Source organism: Panthera leo, chromosome E3 (assembly GCF_018350215.1).
Source record: "Panthera leo isolate Ple1 chromosome E3, P.leo_Ple1_pat1.1, whole genome shotgun sequence".
Lineage (NCBI taxonomy): Eukaryota > Metazoa > Chordata > Mammalia > Carnivora > Felidae > Panthera > Panthera leo.
The window spans coordinates 19,684,249-19,703,313 of NC_056694.1; the positions used below are offsets into that span (position 1 = coordinate 19,684,249).

Sequence of the window (19,065 nt, forward strand, 5' to 3'; positions counted from 1 at the left end):
GTTTAAATCCACGTAAGAAATGCGAGGTGTCTGATTCTCTACTCCCGCTTCCCAAAGCCCAGACGACTCTCTGTTACGAGAGGAGCCTCAGCTGACCACCTGGGTCCCTTTTCTCTTAAGATCCTGGCGGGGCAACGAAGAGACCGGCGTCAGGTCTGTGTCAGACTTCCATCCCGACCACCCCTCCACCATTCGCACATCTTTTCTGTTTGCTGCTTGCTTTTAACAGTTGGTTTTCTGAGACGACGCTCAGGCAAAATGGACTGGAGCTGGTATTTGAGTGGCTGGCATGCCGTGCATGGGATGGCATACCATGGCGGCTGGGAGCTCTGCAGCCTGACCTGGGTTCAAGTCCTGCTCCGGGATGTCCTTGCTGTGTGGTCCTAAGTGAAACCTCAGCCTCTCTGGGCCTGCTTCCTCATCTATAAAATGGGGGTAATAACTGAACCTGCCCGCCAGAGACGTGACGTCGTGGACGTAGAGCACTTAGCACATTGCTTGGCCTTAAAGAGAGATTTTTATTAAGAATTATATATATAATTTTTATAAAGAGCTCTTGAGGGCAAAAAGTCCAGAGGGCTAGTTCAGGCTCCGTCATTACTGTGTGACCTTGGGCAAGTCCCTTTTCCTCTCTAGCACAAAGTTCCCCCATCTGTAAATCATGGGGTGGTGGGGGGTGGGGGGGGGATGACTTAGGCCTCTAAAGGGGTAGATTTGGGCTCAGCACAGAGGAAGGATTTCTAACAAACATCAGGCTGCATGTGAGGTAGTGAGCTCCCCATCACTCCTAGCGCATGGTACAGAAGGCCAGAACAGAAGGGAACCTCATGCGGCCCAGCCGCTTCTTTTGCCAAGGGTGGCCGTCCGGGTAGCTACTCAGGGAGCAGACTGATCACAGACACAGAGCTTACGTCCCCGGCCTGCGTCTTCATGCCACCTGCCCGGGTTCAGCTACGGGCCTGCCACTGACTAGCCGGGCCGCCTTGGCAAAGTGCAGCAACTTCCGGTAATCCTTCGTACCTCTCCGTCTGGGAGAGCGTCCAGAGGAAGCTGGTGGCCCAACACCCGGCTCCCTCACCCCTGCAGGGATAGCTTTGGACAGGCGCTGTGCATGGTTACCCGAGGCTCCCAGCGGGTGGAAGGTCAGTTGCCCGGGCTGGCCCCGTTGGATAACACACCGTTTACTGCCTCCTGACCTTCCCCGCCTCACGTCCCCACTCCCGAGCAAGGTTTCCTGGAATCACCACCTACAGCAGCTAACTGCCCTTGAGTCCTTGGCTTGGGGAGCAGGGGCGGGGGGGAACCCAAACAAACAGAGACAGAAAGTTAACCTCTTGGACCTCATTTCCTCTGGATGGAAAGATCCAATGAGTTAACAGAGATAAAGAGCTCACCACCTCGGGGAGCAGGGGCGGGGGGGGGGGGGGGGAACCCAAACAAACAGAGACAGAAAGTTAACCTCTTGGACCTCATTTCCTCTGGATGGAAAGATCCAATGAGTTAACAGAGATAAAGAGCTCACCACCACCTCGGCCCGGATGTTTGTTTAATACACGGAGAGGGCAGGGAACGGAGATAAAGAGGCTTTATTTACACAAAACACCACGCCCTGCCCTCCGATTCCACGCTTCTCAGCGAAGACAAATCCCAGGCGATAAAATAATCTTCGAGATGCAAACAAGCATTACACAACCAGAGGGGCAGGTCGCCGTGCCGGCTGAGGGTGTGGTGTGGGCCAGCAGAGCCCTAGCTCGGCCAATCCCTCCCTCCCTCCGGCTGCTGCGGCTGCCAGCAAAGCGCCCGCGGGGGCACAGACTGGCCCCGAGGTAGCTGGCTGTGTTCATTCTGGGGCTCCTGTGCTTAACAGGAGCCCCTGGTCTCAGCGGTTGTGTGGGAACCAGACAGCAGCCAGTCATGGCTTGGTGATCCCAGTCTTTCGGGTCCTTTTGTGTCTGTTACCGCACTTGACTTCGCGCCCCGCCACGGCCCAGGTCCCGCCCCCAGGGTCGACTTAAGGAAGGTCTGTTGAATGAATGGGCACCTCCAGGCAAATGACCACCTTTCCAGGACCAGGATGTCCCATCCATTTCCCAAGGTCTCCCAAGTCATTCCCCGGTGGGCTCGGCCTCCAATCCCGTGAGACAGCGGCAGCCGATCCCAGAACCCGGCAAGACATGAGTAACAGAGTGACGAGCGGACAAAGCGCACCCAGGGTGAGCGTGGCAGGGACAGCGCGTGGACCCATGAAGTGGCCAGTGGCTCGTGCATAAGCCGAGGCACCCAAGGAGCTCCCGATCCCCACAGGGGCCTCTCCCCCGTGCCCTCCACTCCCTTGGGTTGTGGCGAGCCCAGGCCAAGGCTGGGAGCTGGCGGAGGGGCGGGGTGGAGTCCAGTCTCTGTAGCCCCAGGTCAGACCACCTCCCAGCTTCATAGCAGGGTTCTCCAAGTCTTTCGCAAATCTGCCGGCCTAGCCGCCTTCCAGGAGGAGGCACTTCCCAGGCCGGGCTGAGGCCCAGCCCTCACTCGTAGACGGCAGTGACAAGAGGGCACACGCCTAGGAAGCCATCGTGCACGTGGGCTCTGGGGAGAGCATGGCCACCTTTTTGGGGGTCTGGCTTGAGCTGTGAGCATGGCTCGGGGCAGGCTGGAAGCACAGGGAGGACGGGCCCTCCTCTGAGACAGCCAAGGGTGCCGGGGAGGCTGGAGCGAGGCTGGCCTCCAGGGGCACCCCACCTGGCAGGGGGTCCGGGGCCCTCAGAGGGCTCACCAGCGGGGAGGACCTGTCTCCACAGCAGCAGCCGCAGCAGGGGCTGGCCACGGGATGGGCCTCGCCACCCTCCTCCTGGCCGTGACACTGCTTCAGGTGGCCACACAGGTGGCAGGTGAGGGCTGAGTAGACAATGCCGCTGGCCAGGTCGTCCCGGAGGGGGTCTGCGGCCTGCTCCGGGGCCGGCGGGGTCTTGTGGCTGTCCTGTGCCTTCCCCGCTGGCTCTGGGGAGCTGCCCGGGAGGGGGGAGTCCTGCGGGCAATGAGGTGGCTCCGCGTCCAGTCCGAAGGTGAACAGGGGGACGGGGACTGGGGCGGGGGCCCCAGGGCAGCCAGGAGTGAGGCTCTGGAAGGGCTTGTAACCCCCGTCCCCACTGCCGGCCTCACCCCCGGACGTCTCTGGGCAGACGGCACCGCTAGTGAGCAGACTCGAGAAGGCCTTGTACCCGGCCTCCTCCGAGGGGCCGAAGCCCCCCACCCCGCCGTCCTGGGTGCTGCCCTGCCTCACGGCGCACACAAACTCTCGGTAGCCGCTGCCGGGGGCCGGGGCCGGGGCCCCCCTGTGCTGCAGGACTCGCTGACGCAGAATCTGCTCCCAGGTCTCTGGCTCGGGCTGGAGCGCGGAAGGCGCCTCCGAAGGCTGGGGGGCAGCGGGGATGCCGGGGTCCGCCTCCCCCAGGCGTCCCGCCAGCTCTGGGCCCGAGTCACACTCGCCCGGACCTGAGGACTGGCCCTGGAAGGTCCCGAAGCTGCGGTAGGCGGGGTTGTCTGTGACGACCGGGGGCGTCTCTGGGAAAGTCGGGCTGGCTGGGCTCTGGGGCAGAGTGGCCAGAGGATCGGACCGGGGGTCGAAAGGCTGCTCCTTGCCCTGGGGCGATGCCTCCTGGGACCCCGGACCCGGAAACTCAGCCCAGGGCATCTGAGCACCTGCACTTCCCGAAGGAGGAGGAAACCACGATTCCAGAGAGCCCTGTGGGCCAAAGCCCCCTTTCTCAACCCCGAGAAGGTCCAGGAAGAGGCTTTCTGTCAGCCGGGCCGCGATGCCCTCCCTGCCCTCCTGGAAGCTGTCCTCGAGGTTCACAGGCGATGGGCAGAAGCTCCCTTTATCTTCCTCCTCCTCCTCCTCCTCGCTCTCCACCGGGGCCTCCAGGAGCTCCACACATCGCACCACGCTGATGCTCTCGGGCCAGAGGATCGTCTTGCTGACCTCCACGGGGCACCATGCTGATTTTCCAGAACCCTGCAAAGGCCCATTTCTGGCAATCTTGGAGGGATCCTCTTTCCTTTCCATGCCGTGCTCCAGTAAACAGGGCAGGAGCTTCCTAAGACAAGTCTTCCAGTGTCTGCAACAGCAAAGAAAAGTTTGGTTGGGATTCGCTTTCTCTGCTGGAAAAACTCCTATTCGTCCTTCAAAGCCCAGCTTAAAATCAGCCTGGACTGACGTCTATCTAATGCAGACAGGCCTCCTGACTTTAATTTTTTTTTTTTTAACATTTATTTATTTTTGAGACAGAGAGAGACAGAGCATGAACAGGGGAGGGTCAGACGGAGAGGGAGACACAGAATCCGAAACAGGCTCCAGGCTCTAAGCTGTCAGTGCAGAGCCCGACGCAGGGCTCGAACTCACGGACCGTGAGATCATGACCTGAGCTGAAGTCGGACGCTTAACCGACTGAGCCACCCAGGCGCCCCTGGCCTCCTGACTTTATAGTCAATAATCTGTCAGTCTGACTTCCCTACTAGCCCAGGAACTCCCTGAAGGCAGGGCCCGTGTCTCACTTTGAGATTTCTGGAGGCCACACATACAACCTGGCACCCGATGCAAACTCAGTCTACTGAATAAGGAAAAGTCTCCGTCAGGGACGATGACATTTAAAAATACTTATCAGGTTGACAATAAACTTCATATATTGAAAAAAAAAATACTTATCAGGGGCACCTGGGTGGCTCAGTCGGTTAAGCGTCCGACTCTTGGTGTCAGCTTGGGTCACGATCTCACAGTTTGTACGTTCGAGCCCCACGTAGGAGCCTGCGTGGGATTCTCTCTCTGCCCCTCCCCCACTTGTGTGTGCGCACGCGTTCTCTCTCTCAAAAATAAAAATAAAAATAAACTGAAAAAAATACCGATCAATTTAAAATATTTATCAATACCACAGCACAAGTAATGACCGGGGCTGTGGGGTCCTAGGCTGGGGCAGTGTCCTGGGGCCCCCGTGCTGTGCCAGGTACCAACTCTTTAGTTACTGGATTGTGGGTCATCCAGGGACGAGCTAGGGGAGGCAGGGGCGATGGTCAGACACTCAGGGGTTCCAGAGTTGGCGATTCGCCAACCAGCACGCGATGCTGTTGACATTGTAACAACCGGCACAGCCATCCGGCTTGTAACCTCTACGAGCCTGGCTCAGGCCAGACTGCGCACTTCCGAGGGGGTTCGGCCTGGGCCTGACCCCTGGGGAAATTCAGGGGGCTTAGCCAACACGCCCACCTACCCAGACCTCCCCTCTCCTCCTGCCACCCTCCAAGCCCAGTGTCCCAGGGCAAGTCCTGAATGCTCAGGAGGAAAAACAGGCGGGTGCGGGGGTGGGGGTGTGGTCCTACCGCCCCGCTTCCAACATCCTCCAAATCCACATAGGCTGTGATCTGAGTTCATATACATACGGGCACTTGGCTGGTTCCTGGCCTCGGGACCGCTTCCCCCACAGCGACACCTAAAATACAGAGACAGCCAATGAAATGGAGTGGAGAGGCCTTGCGGCCCAGCCTGGCATACGGCACGGCTCAGGGAGTGTTTGCTGCAAAAGGAGTGTTTGACGTGACATCACATAGGCCGGGGGTCCAATCGAGGTCACTTCAGCTCTCTGAGCCTCAGCGTCCCGCGGGATCGACGAGACTGCCCAGATATCAAGTCGCCGGGGGCGGACGGTAAAAATGGCCACACTGCTCTGAAGCTCCTCCCACCCTCTGAATCTGGCCTGGGCGTGTGACTCGCTTTGACCGACAGGATGCCGCGGAGTGACATCGGGCCGGCCAGCTCGAGGACGTCGCCACTGCTCCAGCTGACAGTCAGCCAACTTCCAGACCTGTGACTGAGGCCACTGGGAAGGGGCCCATCCCAGAGCCTTCCACCCTCACCACTGCATGGAGCCCAAACTGCCCACCTGCAGAAGCAAGTGCTAATTTAGAGTGTTTCAGCTCTCTAAATTTGGGGCTGATTTGTTACACAGCAAAGCTCACTGATACATGAACAGCACTTATGACGTGCAGGACCCTGCAATATATACTTTATATGTGTCGCCTCCATGAATTCCAGTATCAGGTAAGCACTACAATAACCCACATGAAGAAACTGGCTCAGAGAGGTTAAGCAACATGCCCGAGTCCACACCGCAGGTAAATGGCGAAGCCAGGGTTCCAAGCCAGACCACTGGACTCCAGAGCCTGCCAGCGGGTCCCTGGAGAACGGAGGACACTTGGATGTTCTGTTCTAGACAGGGCTTGTGTCCCCCCTCCCTCCCTCCTACAGAGCCCTGAGATCACCCAGGAAACCCCACGTGGCCATGGCATTGGAGAAGCTCATCCCCCCTTAGTTCAGGGGTATCCATCTGGCTGGTCTCAGAGCATCCCCACTCCCTTACTGGTGAATGCTTTAGGAAAGGGCGTGTGGTACAGTTCAGACCGACGAGAATCGAGGAGAGATTTGCTCATGCTTTGGGGGCAGTTTTCTGCTCGTAAGAGGAAGACACAGGAAGCCTGTCCCCAACCCCCTCACCTTTTGGCTTCTTGCCCTGGTACAGAGACCTTTCCAGGAGATGACACGGAGGTGACCTCATGGGTCACCTCCTCCCGGGGGAGATAAGACGCCAAGCAACCAACCCAGAGGAACCCGGCCCGTCGGAAAGAGTAGCCACGGAAGCTAGGGGGCAGGGAGCAAAGGCCTCTGGGCTCCTAGTGACCACACGAAGCTGCTGCTGAAATCCGGAAACCTTCCTGATTTGTCACGTGCAGTTCCAAAAGCCAACAGCCTCCCAGGAATTGAATCCTGCTTCCTGATGCGTGCGGCCTACAAAACGCTAACCAACCCACTCTCCTACCTGTGGGTCCTGGATGACTATCGCCACTAGGTGGCTGTGGGCGGGGTTGGGAATCTGGTCCCACCATTCTTTCTTAATCCTGAAAAAGAAAAGGGAGAGTTATTGAGGGACGCCTGCGTGGCTCAGCCGGTTAAGCGGCCGAATCTTGATTTCGGCCCAGGTCACGATCTCACAGTTTGTGGGTTCGAGCCCCGCGTCAGACTCTGAGCTGACAGCCCAGAGCCTGCTTGGGATTCTCCGTCTCCCTCTCTCTCTCTCTCTGCCTCTCCCGTTCGTGCTCTCTCAAAATGAAAAAAAATAAACATAGAGTTATTGGGTGCGTGAACAGGTTGACGTTCTTTCCGTGAAGGGGTCAGGGACCACGTTGAGAGGGTTCGTGGATGCCTTGCCCTAACCTCATTCTACAGATGAAGACACCAAGGCCCAGAAGTGAAGTGACAGCTGGACCGTGGGCAGAACAGCCAGGTTCTGTTAGCCAGGATGGAGCTCCTGATGTGGCCACCTCTGCCCTCCGTGGGAATAAGCCCCAGGGAGTTAGGAGACACCCAGGCAGCAGAGAGAGAATTCTGGGTTTCCCCATCAGCAATTCTGCCCTCCCCGGGGCAGCCGAGACCAAGATGCTGGGGTGAGGCCTGGGATGGCCAGAGCAGTTGAGGGAACCCAGAGAGAAACGGAGTCCTTCTCTCCGTCTGGTCTGTCCGGAGCCACACAGCGTCAGTGCTGGGAGGGAAGGTTCTCACATCACCTCTGACTGGCTTCCCGCTTCACTCAGTCTGGCAACACATATTTATTGAGCATTTGCTATGCACCATTCACTGGTCCAGGCGTCGGGAACGCAACAGTGAACAAGACAGACAAAATTCTCCGCCCTGGCAGAACTGACCTTCTAGAAGAGAGCGACCTCAGCCATGGCAACTTCAGTGTCATGAATAAAAACACACAAGAAAGGGAATAGAGAGGAATGGAGGGTGTGCTCGCGGAAGGCCTCTTGGAGGAGGGGACTTCTGAGTGGCCACGGAGGCGGGGGCAGGAGCCACGGTGACACCCGGGGAAAGGGCCTCCCTGGCAGGGAGGGACCGCCGATAGGGAAACTGAGGCTCACAGAAGGGGAAAAGACCAGCCCAGGGTCACGCAGAGCCATCCGGAATAAGACACGAAGGGAACCTGTATTTGCTGCACGCCTACTGTGTGGCCGGCAAAATGCAGGACCCGGCTCGCTCAGCGCCCAGTCGTCGCTAAGCCTCACGCGGTGAGCCAAGGCTCGCTGGTCCCATTTCAGAGATGGGAAGATGGCCGCTGCGAGACACCACGAACCCAAGTGCCTGAGCTCTCACTGGAAACAAGGCTCCTTCTATCCCCCCCGCCTACTGTGGCCCGGGACTGTCTCAGGACTCTCAGCACTCATGAAATAAGCTCCTTCCACCTGCAACAGAGACCCAAGGCTGAGAGGTTGGGCCTCTTATTGGCCACAAAGCTCCCGAGCTCCAAGGCCAGGATCCAAACGCAGGTCTCCGGGGCAACTGTCTAGAATTCCTCTGTCTCCTGCCACGTGCTCTGAGTGTCTGGACCTCATCCTGGGGACCCAGGGTGACCCATCTTCCTTCTGCTGGAGGAAAGTCCCTCCCCAGCTCATTCTCCCTCCAGAATATCCCTCAGCTCGAATATCGCCTCCTCAGAGGGGCCCGCCTGGCCTCCCGACCCAGCAGCCCGCACATTTCTTCCCTTCACCCCGGCAGATTCCCTTCAGCGCACGGATCACTATGGCAACCAGCTGTGGTTATTGGTTGACCGATGGCTTCGGTCTCCCCACAAAGAGCACAGGCAGGGTCGTGGTCGGCCCTGCTCTCAGCTGTTGCCCCTGGGCCTCGCGCATAGTAGCTGCTCAATAAATACGTATCGTGAGAGCGGACGGACCCGAGGGGGGTTCCCACCCTCCGCACACCCCAGCGGGGCCGGCTCGCGGGCCATCCCGTGGCGAAGCCCCGGACTCACTTGATGACGCTGAGGTAGCAGGACAGGCAGACGGCCAGGATGACAAGGCAGGAGATGCTGACGCCAAGTGGGAGGTGCTGCTCCCAGGGCTCGTAGTCTGCAAGTGGGAGGGAAGCCGTGAGCCTGCGCCGTGCTGGGTGCCGCCCGCTGGTTCCCAGGCCGCCGAGGCCTCCGGAAAGGGTCCGCTCAGACCCTGCGTGGGCCGGCCTCCACCCAGCGCTCCCGCCTCACCCACTGCTACTGAGCCCTGGCCACACGGCCTCCTCACTCTCCCCTGCTCCTCCCAAGCTCCGTGGCACCCCAGGATCTTGAACTCGCTGCTGCCCCTGTCCTGAAGCCCAGAGGTCAAGAGCGGGGGGCCTGCGGAGCCCGACTACCTGAGTTCAAAGCCTGACTCTGTCATATCCTTGCTGGTGACCCAGGACAAGGCCCTCAGCCTCTCTGTGTGCCTCGGCTTCCTCATCTGTACACTGGGGTTAACACAGCACTGAGGTCGCAGGGCAGTTGTGGGGATCACACGACGCGGTCAGAGCAGCGCCCGCATGTCCCATAAGCCTTTGCCGTTGTTGTCTGTGCACAGCTGGCCCCTTCTCATTCACTTCACCGTCACCTGCTCCAAAAAGTTCCGGCACGCCCTCTCCCCTGCTGCCCCTCCTGTCTCTCCGTGCCTGCACCCTGATTTTCTCCCCGGACTTAATGTCATATGGGTCAAGGGCTATCTGATTTATTTTCCTGTTTACTTGTTTGTTCTCTGTCTCGCCTCCAGAAGGTCCGTCCCACAAGATCAGGAATTTCTGTCTGTTTCGTTCATGGCTGATGCCCCAGAGTCTAACACAGGGCCAGGTGTGCCGTATGGGCTCAATACATATTTGTGGAAATAACGAATGAGTGTCCAGCCCATCGTACATGCTCCATAGAAGCCATTTCTCTCCCTTTCCTTCCCTTCCCCAGGGCAGTGGTATAATCAAGTGAACTTTGCCCAGCACTATACCACGTGGGACACTCAGTGGGAGAAGATCCTACCTATGGAGTGGAAGGCAGATGGGTCAGGAGACGTCTGCAAGGCAAGACGAACAACACAAGAGGGCTAAGGTCAGGGGCGGGGGCGGGGCGGGGCGGGGCGGGTGGGGTACCCACCCGCGGCCACTTTGCCCGGCACTTTGAAGACCCTTCTCCCACTGGGTGCCCACAACAGCCCTGCTCCTTCTCCATGGTACAGACTGGTGCCTGAGGCGGCCCCCTTACTCAACAGGGAGCAGTGTGCCCACCCTGAGGTTTGGGTCAATCGTGATTATCTTATTCTCCTTTCCAGGCATGAGTTTCCAGCCTCTCTTGCAGCTGGGAGAGGCCCCACGACAGTCCTGGCCAATGAGATGCAAGGGAAGTCCGCTAGGGAAGCTTCTGGAAAGATTTTTGCTTCCTGATGAAAGAGATGTCCGAGGAGCACTTGTTTGTGGAGCCTTTCATTTCTTTTAGGCTTTGGGGCATGAGGGCGTGTGCAGCAGCCAGCTTGGGGCACGGGGTAACAAGTCTAAGGATAAAATGCTACCACGCTAAGGAGGGCTGGGGGAAAGAAAACAAGCCTCTGGGGCCACATCACTGAGCTGGGGTATAAACCAGGGAAGGTCCACTTGTCAGACTTCATTTTATGTGAGATAAATCAATGTTTCCATTGCAAAAAGCCATGAGTAACAGTGTTGCAAAGACCGCTTGTGGGGGCCGGTGGGGGTAATGCAGCTACCGTATGAGGGACTACATCTCCCAGAGTCGCTTGCAGCTCTGTGTGGCCATGTGACTAGTTCCACCAATAAAACTGGAGAGGAAGTGGTGTGTGTGTGTGTGTGTGTGTGTGTGTGTGTGTGTGTCACTTCTGGGCTCAGGTTTTTAAGAAGCGCTTTCTTACGCCATAAACAAAAATAAATTCAAAATGGATGACCTAAATGTGAGACCTAAATTGCGACAGGAAATCATAACACAGGCAGCAATCTCTTTGGCCTCGGCCGTGGCAACTTACTAGACTTGTTGACAGAGGCCAGGGAAACAAAAACAAAAATCAGCTACTGGGACCTCATCCAGATAAAGAGCTTCTGCACAGTGAAGGAAACAATCAACAAAACTAAAAGGCAGTCTACGGCATGGGAGAAGATATTTGCTAACGACATATCTGATAAAGGGTTCTCCTCCAAAATCTATAAAGAACTTATCAAATTCAACATCCAGAAACCAAATAATCCAGTGAAGAAATGAGAAGACATGAATAGGCGTTTCTCCAAAGAAGACATCCAGATGGCCGGCAGACACATGACAAGCTGCTCACCATCACTCATCATCGGGGAAACACAAATCAAAACCATAATGAGATACCACCTCACACCTGTCAGAATGGCTCACATTAACGACTCAAGAAACGGTAGATGTTGGCGAGGATGCGGAGAAAGAGGATCTCTTTTGCACTGTTGGTTGGAATGCAAGCGGGTGCGGCCGCTCTGGAAAACAGTGTGGAGATTCCTCATAAAGTTAAAAAGAGAACTACCGTTAAGACCCAGCAATTGCACTGCTAAGTATTTACCGAAAGGAGACAAAATTATAGATTTGAAAGGGTAAATGCACCCCAACGTTTATAGCAGCATTATCAACAATAGCCAAAGCATGGAAAGAGCTCAAATGTCCACCGATGGATGAATGGATAAAGACGCAGTGCGCGCGCGCGCACACACACACACACACACACACAGAGGAATATTACTCAGCCATCAAAAAGAATGAAATCTTGCCATTTACAATAATGTGGATGGAGCTAGAATGTATTATGCTAGTGAAATAAGTCAGAGAAAGGCAGATACCATGTGATTTCACTCATATGTGGAACTTAAGAAGCGAAACAGATGAACATAGGGCAAGGGAGAAAAAAAAGAGGGACACACACCATACGAGACGCTTAATGACAGAGAACAAACTGAGGGTTGACGGAGGTGGGGGGGGGGATGGGCTAGATGGGGGATGGGTATTAAGGAGGGCAACTGTTGGGATGAGCACTGGGTGTTGTACGTAAGGGATGAGTCCCTGAATTCTACTCCGACCCATACCGCGCTGTATGTTAACCAACTAGGGTTTAAATAAAAATTTGAAAAGAACAAAAAATAAATTCACTTGTTCAATTCTCTTAAAAAAAAAAAAAAAAGGATCTTCGTCCTAGAGAATGATGGAAACCACAGGAAGAGAACCATCCACAAACCAGCGATGTTCACGCCGGACCGTTACGTGAGTGAGTCATACGTTTCGGCGGTGTTGAGCCGCACGCCTCGTGGGCTTATCTGTGACCGCAGCCTCGCCCTGGCCACCCTGAGCAGTACACCAGGTCGGTCGGGAATTCCGTTACCTGCGGTCAGAGGCACTCTATGGGACCCATAGGGTGGGCAGGCGGTGGGGGGGGGCGGGGTCTGGCCAATAGGACAAATGGGAGTGGCCCCGGCTCCAACTGCCCATGGCTCCCAGGAGATACTCACAGTTAAGCCACTTGGTGCTGGGGCTCCACTCGCTCCAGGTGCTGTTGTAGCTCTGAGCCCAGGCCCTCACGCGTGCGCTGTAGGAAGCCCCAGACTTCAGGGTGCTGGCTGCCACGCGGAGGGTGGGCCCCATGTAGGTCACGTTATAGATTCTGGACTGGGAGAGGAAAGGGACACGTTAACGCGCCAGCTCGGGGCAAAGGAGGTACCGGCTCCCACCCTGGCTGCTGTCCTTGGCTGACCCCCCGCAGTGTCGAAGGGCCACCAGCCTCGGTGTTTGGTTGTTCCTCCAATTCAGGCCTGTGGCTGCCACCTCCACAACCGTGACCACAGTCAGGTGGGAGGGGTCAGGGAATGCCCTCCCCCCACCCCCGGCCCCGGCGCCCTGACGATCAGCCATGCAGCATGACTGGGGCCAGCCAATTAAGCTTTGAGTTGTAATTTCCTCCTCTGTAAAACGAGGGTAGGAGTCCCTGCTGCCACTTTTTAGCTGTGTGACCCTAGGTGAGTCGCATAACCTCTCTGGACCTTGACATCCTTCTTCTGCAAAATGGTAATAAGTAATAAATAACGATTTATCTTTTATTAATAATCATTATTAACAATGATTTATTTTATTATGATTTATTTATTCCTGGCACACAGGAAGCATGAGAGCGACCTTTCTACAGCACAGGTAAGGTCCCCGGTGTCTCTCTCTCTCTCTCCTTTGTGGGCTCTCTGGAGCCGTCATAGTCAAGCCCAAACTCTGGCCTAGAATCTCAGCCCTGCTCCAACTGCTGGGAAGGGACTTCTAAGGCCTGTTATCAAGTGAAAAAGGTAAATGAAAAGTAGTATGTGCTGACTACTGCTTTTTATGTTTAAAAAAAAGGGGGGGGGGGCGCCTGGGTGGCTGAGTCAGTTAAGCATCCAACTTTTGATTTTGGCTCTGGTCATGCTCTCACGGTTCATGAGTTTGAGCCCCACAAGGGGCTCTGCGCTGAGGGTGTGGAGATTGGGATTTTCTCTCTCTCCCTCTCTCTGTGCACTGTCTCTCTCAAAATAAATAAGTAAATAAACTTTAAAAAAAAAAAAAAGACAGACTCTGGGATGGCCCTGCGATCCCCCACCCTGTATCACGCCCCTGTGTAATCCCCTCTTCTTGAGTGTGGCCAGGGCTTGCGACCCACCATGGGATTATATTCTGTAAGGCTATATAATTCCAACTTGCTAGGAGACTCTCTCCTTTGCTGGCTTTGAGAAGACAACAGGGAAGGAACTGAGGGCAGCCTCCCACAAAGGGCCAGCGAGAACCCAAGGCCCTCAGTCCAGCAGCCCGTAAGAAACAATGCTGCCAACAACATAGTAGCTGGGGAGTGATCTTCCCCAGTCAAGCCTCAGATGAGACCGCAGCCCCAGCTGAGTCCTTGACTGTGCCCTTGGGAGAGCTGAAGCTGTAAGCCACACCCAGACTCCTGGTCCCCAGAAATGGTCAATAAAATGTGTGATGTTTAAAGTCGCTACACTGGGGCACCTGGATGCCTCAGCTGGTTAAGTGCCTGACTTTGGCTCAGCTCATGATCTCTTGGTTCGTGAGTTCAAAACCCGCATCGGGCTCTGTGCCTCCAGCTTGGAGCCTGGAGCCTGCTTCGAATTCTGTGTCTCCCTCTCTCTCTCTGCCCCTCCCCTGCTCATGCTCTGTCTCTGTCTCTCTCTCAAAAATAAATAATAACATTAAAAAAAAATAAAGCAGCTGCATTGGTGGTGATATTATTACATAACAAGAGAAAACTGACGCGGCGGTGAATGAACACACATGTTTCATGCTTGCTTGTACAGGCACACACTCTCTGGGAGGACACAACAGCCTTCATGACCTCTCCTGGCTCTAACCTGGCCTTCCTTCCCCTCCTGGCAGGAGACGGGAGCAGTCAATCTCTGGGGGTTGGGGTCACAAGAGAAACATATTACCGTTCTAAGTGCTTTCAAGCCATCTGGCTTTTTTACTACTCGTAAATATTACTTGTATTTAAAAACCTTTAAGACGCGAAATGAAATCTGTGTTCAGGATCGATCTGATGACATGGGAGTAGCCTGAATCCTCTGCCCGCGGCTCCTCTCCCTGCCAGGTCCGTCCCTTTGCAGCCCTGCTTCCACTCACGGGTTGGAGCAGAGGTCAAGGGGAGAGTTATGGGAGGAAGCAAGGGCAGAAGACAAGGACACTCACTCACAGCCCTATTTTCTCTCTAAATATGAGTAAGCAGGAAGCAACAGCTGGACCTAGGTTGCCAAAGGAATCGTATACCCCAGAAAGGAGTGGGGGGCGGGGGGGGGGGGTGAGAAATGTTTTACCAAGAAACAGAACAGAAATTGGGGATTCCCAGGAAACACTTGTGGTTTATTGTTGTTGTTGTTGTTGTTATTGTTTTGGCAAAAAGGGCCAAGTGTTTGGGAGGCCACCCCTGAGAGAAGGATCCAAGGAAGAGGAAACAGCACTGGCTCTGGAGTTCAAATCCTGGCTTCCCAGCCCGGCTCTGCCTTTTCCAGCCGGGGGGCCCTGGGCAAGCCATTCCACCTCTCAGGCCTCAGTTTCCTCATCACTAAAATGGAGAGACCAACACCCTCCCACCTGCAGGGCTGTGTTGTGCCTAGCACATTTCAGGCACGCAAGCAATGGTAACCATTCACGATCCTGAACAGACTGGTGGCCTCCTTTTCTGCTGCTTCACTGCACTCACTGCCACATCTCCGTAATCCCCAGACACGCCATGAATCTTCTTATCCCCCAAGCCTTTGCTCACGTGGTTCCCTCTGCCTGGCCTCCTACTCTTCCCTTCCTTCCCCGTCCAGAAAACTCTTCTACGGCCTCCAATGCCCGGGCCAAAACTCCACCTCCATTATGGACCCCTGTCCAGAGATCATCCAGGACAATAGGTAGCTCCACTCCCCAAATTCTACTTCTAAGGTATCTTCTAGAACTGATCCCATCTATGTCATCCATGGGGAACACAGTTGCTCATATTCTTTTCACTCTGTGTGGTGACAGATGGTAACCAGACTTACTGTGGGTGATCATTTTGCAATGTGTACAAAACGTCAAATCACTATGTTGGGGTGCACCTGAAACTATTACAATATCGTATGTCAATTATACCTCGGAAAACAGCAAAACAAAAAAATCGGTCCCACCCTATCGGAGCTGTAGCTGGCGTCTGCAATATGGTAGCAAACGGGGCCGGCCGCCCATCTTTGCCGTTGGGGACACGTCCTCAAAGCTCAGGGCAGGTAAGCCTCTGACTCCACCTCCAGGGCTCATCCTCATTGGCCAGGACCAGTTGTGCCCACCCCGTTGTCTAGCCTGTGATTGGTTAGAGATCAACTCCGGCCAATGAGGAGTGAGGGGACTTCTACAGGCTGGGTCCAGCCCTGGGAAAGGGAGAGATGGGCAGAGGGGTGTCTCCGTGGCGTCTGCCCCACCAACAAGGGAAGCTGAGTCAGGAATTCTGAGGCTCCGGGCGGCGCCCAGCACGTCCGTGACAACTGAGCCATAGCTCGGGTACACTGATTAATTCTACCTGCTGGTTGGGAGTCCAGGCCCAGGTCCCAAGGCTGGCTGTTACAGCCAGCCCTGTCCCCGCTTCCCCTTCCCTGGAGTTTGCTCCGGGGAGCCACCCCTCCCTCCTTCCCAGCCCTCGTGGCTTGGGGGGAACTGACCACACCTGCGCTCCAGAGGTGGGCGTGTGACTCACCTCTGGCCAATCAGAGCACAGTACGAGCACCCTCCTTCCTGCCCACAGCCTGGGCCAGGGTCAGAGATTTGCAAGTGATCCGAGCCAGGCAACCGAGCATCGGCCCCAGAACTTCTACCGGGACTAATTAAAAGTGGGACTCTCCCAGTGTGGCGCTGGCACGTAGCCCCGGAGGCGCTGGGGTGGGGTGGGGGGGGGGGGCATGCTGGCCACCACTTAAAAATGAACCTAACCCAGAATAAAGCCGGGCCGAGGGAGGGACAGATTCCCGGAACCTGGATGCAGCCACGATAAGCAAATGAAGAACACTTCACACCCCTCTCTCCCCTCCGGACTTCACCCCCCTGAAGCCCTGCACAGGCTCAGCACACGGGGAGGGGATTCACCTACGAAATGGGATCTGCCTATCTCTTTCGGCATCAGAGCAGCCTTGCCAGTGCGTTCTGAGCTTCCGCTGTCACACCCGGGCCCCTCCATCCCTGCTCCCACCCTGCGCCGTGGCCCAGAGCCAAGGGGGAAACCACACCTGAGAAACCGAGAGATGGAAGCCAATACCCGCCCCCTCCCTGGCTTAGGTGGGAAGGACAGGAAGCAGAGAAGCTGATGTGAGAGGGCGAGACGAGTGGGGCCTGCTCCCTGGCAGCGGAAGCCAGGCCAGCCTGGGTCCCAGGACACAGGACACGGGGCGTGGCTCCGAAGAGGCCCTCGGCGACGCTGACGTAGCGAGTTCTAGACCAAGGTGTGGGAGGCCAAGGCCGCCGGGGCTTTCCAAGGCCTGTGGCGCCCCGGCGAAAAGGAGAACAGTGCTTACGACACATTTAGAGCCAGGCCGGGGGAGCCTGTGTCACACGCTTGGCGCCCTCAAGGGCTGATGGGGCGGGGACGCTTATCCTCCCCATGTCACAGAGGGGGAAACCGGGGCCCCAGGAGGTTAAGCGACAGGGCTAGGGCCCCGCAGCCAGGGAGCGGAAACAGGTATCGGGAGCCCGCTCTGTGGGAGGCCGGGGCCCAGGGTGCTCAGATGTGCCTCCCGTGGGGATGCCTGAGGGGAAGACATGGGTGGCAGGAAATGATCTCCAGCCCCGCCTGAAACTAAACTCAGAGGCCAAGCCATCCCGTGTGCAGGCCCCTGCCGGTATTGACCCGGTGGTTTGCTGCCCATCAGCTCTCCCTTCTAAAAACCGTCAACGCGTCGTTTAAGAAGGAAACTCACGATCAGTGCTGTGATCGCAAACCAGGTGTCAGCCTCCATCGGCCGCCTCTAGAAGTAAGTGCTATGAGGACCCAGCGACGGCATGAAATGACGGCACACTGGGAACCAGGCACACGGCGGGGGCGGGGTGCACAGGGCCAGGGTGGAAGTCGGGCTCCAGGGGCCCCGGTCTCCACCCGCCCGAGTCCCAGGAGGTGGCAGAGAAACCCCGAGGCGCACACACTCACATCCGTGGGGTCGTCTTCGCTCGAGATGTTGACCGTGTAGGTGAGCTCGGCGTGCAGGTGGTTCTCACGGGGGTAAGGGTTGCTCCACCTTAGCAGCCACGTGTGGGAGACGTTGGGGTGAACCGTGAGGTTTCCGGGAGCCCTGGGTTTCACTGCGGAGAAGCAGTGGCTGGTGAGGCGCTTGTCCAGGTGCGGGGAGGAGAAGGGTCCGCAGGGCACGGGTCATTTAGATGCTCTCGGTCGAGCACACCTCCGTAGCACATTTACGGAATAGCGTGTGGATATCGTCTCAGCAGAGAATGGCCACCATCATACTGATTACGATGTCGCGAAAACTCCGCTTCCCACGAGTGGGGACTACCCGACTTTCTACAGTGAGTGCAGGAAGCATAAGGCAAAGGAACCCAAAATGTGGCTTTTTCACTTCGGTTCCTTCACACTTGGGGCCACATCTATGCGCTGTGTTATGACTCAGAGTTTTTGTTGATCTTGACCCGCGTGTTTTAAAACTCAGTCTCCTTTTAAGCAATCCTATCCAGGAGATTACAGGTATGTAAAGTCGGCCCACCCGTGCAGAAACGATTTTAATTCATGGGTTCGTTCTTGGGTCTATCTCAACAACCCCCCGACCGTGGGCGGTAACTGCTGAGCTCTGAGCTCGGCGATACTCTTGCAAGAATATTCCTCTGCAGCTTTGTGGCCGTGTGACCCGGGGCAGGTTACGCGCCTCCTCCGAATTATACCCGCTCGTAAGACGGGGATAGCTCTCTTCTGGAAAAGGAGGCCCAGAGAGGTGATGTGACTTGCCCAAGGTCACAGAGCAATAAATGATGTCCGAACCTCCCGTCACGGTACCGCAGCAGAATCGTGGTGAATTGCTGTGGGGACTCTGGCTACCAGGATGAAGTCAGACTTCTGAGGTCAGACTGTCCGAAGAAGCAGCAGCTGACCAGTCCACACAGCGGGGAAGGAAGGTTCCCAGCTCAGTCTGTGGTCTACAGCAATGCCTTCTATTAAGCACGCCTCATCTCAGCACCCCAGGCTGGGCACTTACATTCAGGCGGCCGAGACGCGTAGACTGAAGGGGACCTGACGTCCTAGGGAGCCCAGCCCCATTTCAAAGACGGGAAGCCGGAGCCCAGAAAGGGGCAAAAATCCCGTCACGTCTGGGGACGCGCAGAAGACTGCTTGCGCCTCCCTCCCCCGCGTGGAGCCTGCCGCCCCCCCCCACCCGCCCCGCCCCAGAGCCCAGCCGGGGTTGGGGGTCCGGGAAGCCCACCCCGTGCCCCTCACCGTGACTGCTGGGCTTGAAGGGGCCGCTCCACAGCAGCTGCGTCCCCGCCCACAGGTGCAGCTGATACACGTCCGCCTCGACGAAGTCGTCCATCAGCATGCTGCACGCACACGCCGCGCCTTCTCCGTTCTCAGGGACACACGTGCGGTTTCTGCAGACACGGGTGTCGCGTTAGGCTGGCTGTGACCCACGGGCATCCCGGGAACGTGCCTCAAGGGACACGCGCTTGGAGGGCCACGCTGTGTGTG

General features: G+C 56.5%; 1 protein-coding gene across 5 annotated transcripts in view; it reads right to left on the reverse strand.

Moving 5' to 3' along the window:
• Positions 1 to 1,568: 1,568 nt before the first annotated feature.
• Positions 1,569 to 19,065, reverse strand: part of IL4R (interleukin 4 receptor) — a 41,268-nt gene continuing 23,771 nt past the window's right edge. For all 5 annotated transcript variants that reach the window (XM_042921209.1, XM_042921210.1, XM_042921211.1 and 2 more), the window contains exons 4-10: positions 18,817 to 18,968; positions 17,524 to 17,675; positions 12,356 to 12,512; positions 8,850 to 8,946; positions 6,858 to 6,936; positions 5,425 to 5,474; positions 1,569 to 4,109 (exon numbers count right to left, since the gene is read on the reverse strand). In XM_042921209.1, coding sequence (XP_042777143.1) covers positions 2,555 to 4,109; positions 5,425 to 5,474; positions 6,858 to 6,936; positions 8,850 to 8,946; positions 12,356 to 12,512; positions 17,524 to 17,675; positions 18,817 to 18,968 — 2,242 coding nt within the window. In that variant the 3' untranslated portion in view covers positions 1,569 to 2,554. The remainder of the gene's footprint in view (positions 4,110 to 5,424; positions 5,475 to 6,857; positions 6,937 to 8,849; positions 8,947 to 12,355; positions 12,513 to 17,523; positions 17,676 to 18,816; positions 18,969 to 19,065) is intronic.